The sequence below is a fragment of the Aethina tumida genome, chromosome 3 (genome assembly GCF_024364675.1).
Source record: "Aethina tumida isolate Nest 87 chromosome 3, icAetTumi1.1, whole genome shotgun sequence".
NCBI lineage: Eukaryota > Metazoa > Arthropoda > Insecta > Coleoptera > Nitidulidae > Aethina > Aethina tumida.
This window is the reverse complement of record NC_065437.1, coordinates 10,264,512-10,268,986: the sequence shown is the minus strand read 5'-3', so window position 1 is coordinate 10,268,986 and position 4,475 is coordinate 10,264,512. Positions and strand designations below refer to the sequence as shown.

Genomic DNA, 4,475 nt, shown 5'->3' with positions numbered 1-4,475 from the left:
CATTACCAAATCTTTAAAATTGTTATAAAAACATCTGTTACAATCGATCGATATTGATTTTTTTCTCATCGGATTGAATGGACGATACAATTCGTGATTTTAATTCGGAAAATAATTTTTTCCACGAGGTATTATATTAACTCAATTTACCCTAAAACTAAAAATTATTGTGGATTTTGTGGAGATTAGTGATATTTAGTAAAAAGTTGCTCTACTTTTTGCCAGTCGAATATTTAGTTTTTTGATTTGTAGCTAATAGAATTATTTTTAATACAAGAAATATTCACTGATATGTTTATATACAGTTCATAATTGATATAAATTATATTAGATTTGCATATACAGGGTGTTAGCAATTTACATATTTTTAAAGTTGCTCTACTTTCTGCCAACACCGTAAATCTGAATATTTTTTATTTAAACATGTCAATGTTTAATTATGCCAATTTTATTGCCGTTGTTTTATTGTTATTATACAGGGTGCTTCAAAAGTAAAGTAAAATATTTAAAAGATGTACAGGCATTTTCAGAAAATTGCCTTTTTTCTCGACAGTTGAAAAAAATCAACTGATTAAATTTGCTCAGAAGTGAATAGCAAGGGGGTATTATACATTTCTTCAAAAATATTTAATTCAAATCCAGCAGGAACGTCATGGATGAAATAGGAGACAATTTTGTAAAACAAAAAATGCCTTTTTATGTATATCAAATTTGATTAGAATATGGAATGGTAATAAATCATAAATATTATTCAAAATAATATTTTTTTGAAAATTTCACTATCCTGTATTACAAAAATTAAGACGTTTAGGAAATAAAATTGTGAAGTATGAAAATATGTAATGTTTTAGACAAGGTAATTGAAGAAATCATATTTGCAAAATTTTTTATAACATAGTAAAATGAATACACACCAAATTTCATAAAAAAATATGCACATTTATAATTATATTCTTTATATTAACTTTATATTAAGTAGTAGTAGTGGAAACCATTGTCAAAAATCACAATTTATTTTTCAACAACACTGCAATATTATACTATACTTATACTGATACTCTTAAAACTCAAATTTTCGTAGAATTAATAGATCCTGGCCTAGTTACATTTTCTATAAATTTGCAGTATAATTTCCTCACATTTGATGCCCAAAATTACCCTGTAGGTTTTGGTTTTGGGTCGAAAACCGTAACGTTTTGTGTACAAGTTCCTATTTTCAAGCTAGATTTGAAAAAAAGATTGTTAAAGTCGGACAAACAGAAGAATCACACTGTATGAATTTTTCTTGTTAAAATGAATCCAAGATTAAGAAGAATACTTTAAATTTGTCGCTTTACCACATTCTTAGAATGTCACATTTATGAGATATTTACGTTTTAAATTGAATTTTAAATAAAAAAGTCACAGTTTGGAAAAATTTATATATAGTCATCTTTTCAAATAAATATAATCAATTAAACTAAAAAGGTTAGGTAATTCCTTTCTTTATCAATTGTGTAAGTGTGGTACTTAACAATTGAATTGAACATTAAGTGTTATTTTTTTGTTTATTTATAACAGATTATCTTATCAAGGAAAAAGAATAGGATTTAGATGCATGTCGAGTCATTACTGTTATAATATACTCCGAGTAAAATGTGTCGGTGGAAATTGTGTTAATTGCTTTAATTTGCTTACAAATAGTGAATTCTAGAGGATTTGTTCGCAGCATTATCAAGGTATCGTTATTTATTTAAATTAGCTTTGTATGTTTGGTACTCGTTTAACAGCGTATCGTTAAATAATTAATAATCGATCGTTAATTAATTTGCGACAAATTATTACGATTCTAATTAGCCCGTAATAAAGTACAATTTTTGTGTCATTTCCGAGATAACACACCAACAATTTTGTATTATCTGAGCTAAAATCAAGTCTGTCAGTGAATGTTTGACAATATAAAACTGTCGCGCCCGTTTAATTATTGCACTAATGTGGGCATTGATTAACAACCGAGCAGCCTTTAGTCGGAGTTCATTCTAAGATGATTCAGTCAATTTAAACTGCTCAGTCAAAATTGAATTGAGCATGTTGTGCTCCCAAATTGAGTGTTCGGACGGTTTTTGCTGCGAAATACGGTTGTAGTCTACACAACAGCTTAACTGGCATGTAAGTACGTATTTAAATTGTTTGTCCCAAAATTAAAATTCGTTGAATATTGTTTGACATTAAGATAAGACGTGCCAGTGATTTTTAAATTGTTTAGGCTAGATTATAAACCAGTATTAATTTTATAAATTTATTGTACTTGACACTGTGACTTGAGAATTTATAAATTAGTTAAAGTCAATCGTAATTTTATTTCCAGTCTCGCGATGTCGTTCGTGGCGTCGTTCCAAAGCATAAAAGAGCTAAAACCATTCAAGCCACCAAAATGCGACATCGACAACGGAGTCTTCAAGCTCCATTACAGATGGACCATGGCCATACTCATGGTATCCACCATTTTGGTGACAAGTAGGCAATACATAGGTGAACACATTAGATGCATCGCCGACAAAGGTGTCCCCGAACATGTCATGAACACTTTTTGTTTCTTTACCACTACCTTCACAGTGGTACGTTGCCTTTTTATGCATTTTTAAACGATTTACCTCCATGGATTGTAGATAAAACACATGAACTCGACGTCGTTGGACGCCAAGTCGATCCCTCATCCTGGCGTGGGACCTATGTCTTACGAAGTTGATCCCGTCAAAAGACACGCGTATTACCAGTGGGTGCCTTTCGTTTTGTTCGGACAGGCCTTGATGTTTTGCATTACCAAATTCATTTGGAAGAAACTAGAAGGCAACAAAATTAAGGCTTTGGCTGACGGTTTGCAAAGTGCCGCCTATGCTTTTCTCGAGAAACCCATGGTTACGAAAAAGGACGAAAAAGAATATAAAATTCCCACAAAAGCGGATAGGTACTAGTCCTGTTTAAAAGTTTTATTTGTTATTAATTAAACATTTCAGGCAAAAGGCGATTGAACAGATCAGAAAGGCCTTCATGGATCGAATGTATATAAATGGAAGATGGTCAATTTATCTCATAGGGTGCGAATTTTTAAACGTCTTACACGTTTTACTACAGTTTTACATCACCAATAAATTCTTAAACGACAAGTTCTACGACTTAGGCCCGACCATGATTCGTGAAGGTTTGGAAGATAGTGTGACGGTTTTAGATGAAGTATTTCCGAAGGTAACACTTTTTTTAATTTTAATCTTTATCAACATAAAACTTGATTTTTTCATTACCTTCCACAATTTTTAAAATATCCAGACAAAAAATGTTTATCAGTACTCAACAGTACGATTGTTTTTGATAATTACAACACTACAAAAATTTGTTAAAGGTTACGAAATGCAACTTTCACAAATACGGTCCATCGGGCAGCATCCAATTGCACGACGCCATGTGCGTGATGGCTCTGAACATCGTGAACGAAAAAATCTACGGGTTCCTGTGGTTCTGGTTCATGTTCCTACTCATCGCCTCCGTTTCGGCCGTGATTTGGAGAGGTTTGACCATATTCCTGCACGCCAAAAGCAAAGCCTTCAACAGATTCGTGTTCTCGAACACGTGTCCAGGGAAACTGAATCCTTGGGAGAATCTGACCGTCTCCAGACATTGCAATTACACAGACTGGCTGTTTTTAAAGTACCTGTCCAAGAACATTGACGGGTTGGTGTTCAAGGAGGTTTTCTTAGGCATTGCTGAGGACTTGGAGGAGAAGAAGCCTCTGATTGACATTGAGAGCAATTAATAACGTTTTGTTGACTCATTTTAGACTTTGGTTTTGTATATATGTAATGTAACGTATTTTTTAGTATTAAGATGTATTCGAATGAATTAGTGATATATATATATATATATTTTAGAATTTGAATAAAGTGTTTTATTTCAACCTCTGCGAATATTAAATAAATAAACGTTTTTCAACGTTAAAACAGAAATATATTAAAGATATTAATAATTATGTCGACAAAAATACCATTGATTTTGTAAGAATTAATTTGCATTGGTAATGTTATTTAAATTCTTTAAAAATGATTTTATAATTTGAGTATTGTTAAAATAGATACATGTGGTTTTCTCATGAACTGACTTTCTACATAATTCGATTTTAACCTCAGTTTTCTGCGAATTATTAATTTTTAAAAGTTTTCAACATTTATAAAATGTATTTAAATTTTGTCCCAGTTAAAATGGTTGGGAACAAACCTTGTTTAATATTTCATTAATATGCTCAATTTTGTTAAAATTACAATTCATCCGCCATTCTTCTTTGGAACCACTTGGATATGTTGAGACCGTGTAACATGTGAAATGTGCGCCCGTGTGTAGCATACGACCACATTATAATTTCAATGAGTATTGCATTTTAACATTACAATATAAAAGAACATACAGGTTCTTAACACTTTTATAGTCAAGTGAAGAAAATAGAG

General features: G+C 31.4%; 1 protein-coding gene across 3 annotated transcripts; it reads left to right on the top strand.

The window, feature by feature from the left end:
• Window positions 1-1,609: 1,609 nt before the first annotated feature.
• On the top strand, window positions 1,610-3,900 carry LOC109599869 (innexin inx7). 3 transcript variants are annotated; one of them, XM_020015917.2, is made up of 5 exons: window positions 1,610-1,718; window positions 2,348-2,597; window positions 2,649-2,947; window positions 2,997-3,225; window positions 3,380-3,900. In XM_020015917.2, the coding sequence occupies exons 2-5, from the start codon at window positions 2,355-2,357 to the stop codon at window positions 3,788-3,790; spliced, it is 1,182 nt and encodes a 393-aa protein (XP_019871476.1). In that variant the 5' UTR covers window positions 1,610-1,718; window positions 2,348-2,354; the 3' UTR covers window positions 3,791-3,900. The 3 variants fall into 3 exon arrangements, with proteins under 3 accessions (XP_019871476.1, XP_019871478.1, XP_019871477.1); XM_020015919.2 differs by lacking the exon at window positions 1,610-1,718 and adding an exon at window positions 1,983-2,152; XM_020015918.2 differs by lacking the exon at window positions 1,610-1,718 and adding an exon at window positions 1,984-2,148.
• Window positions 3,901-4,475: the final 575 nt, after the last annotated feature.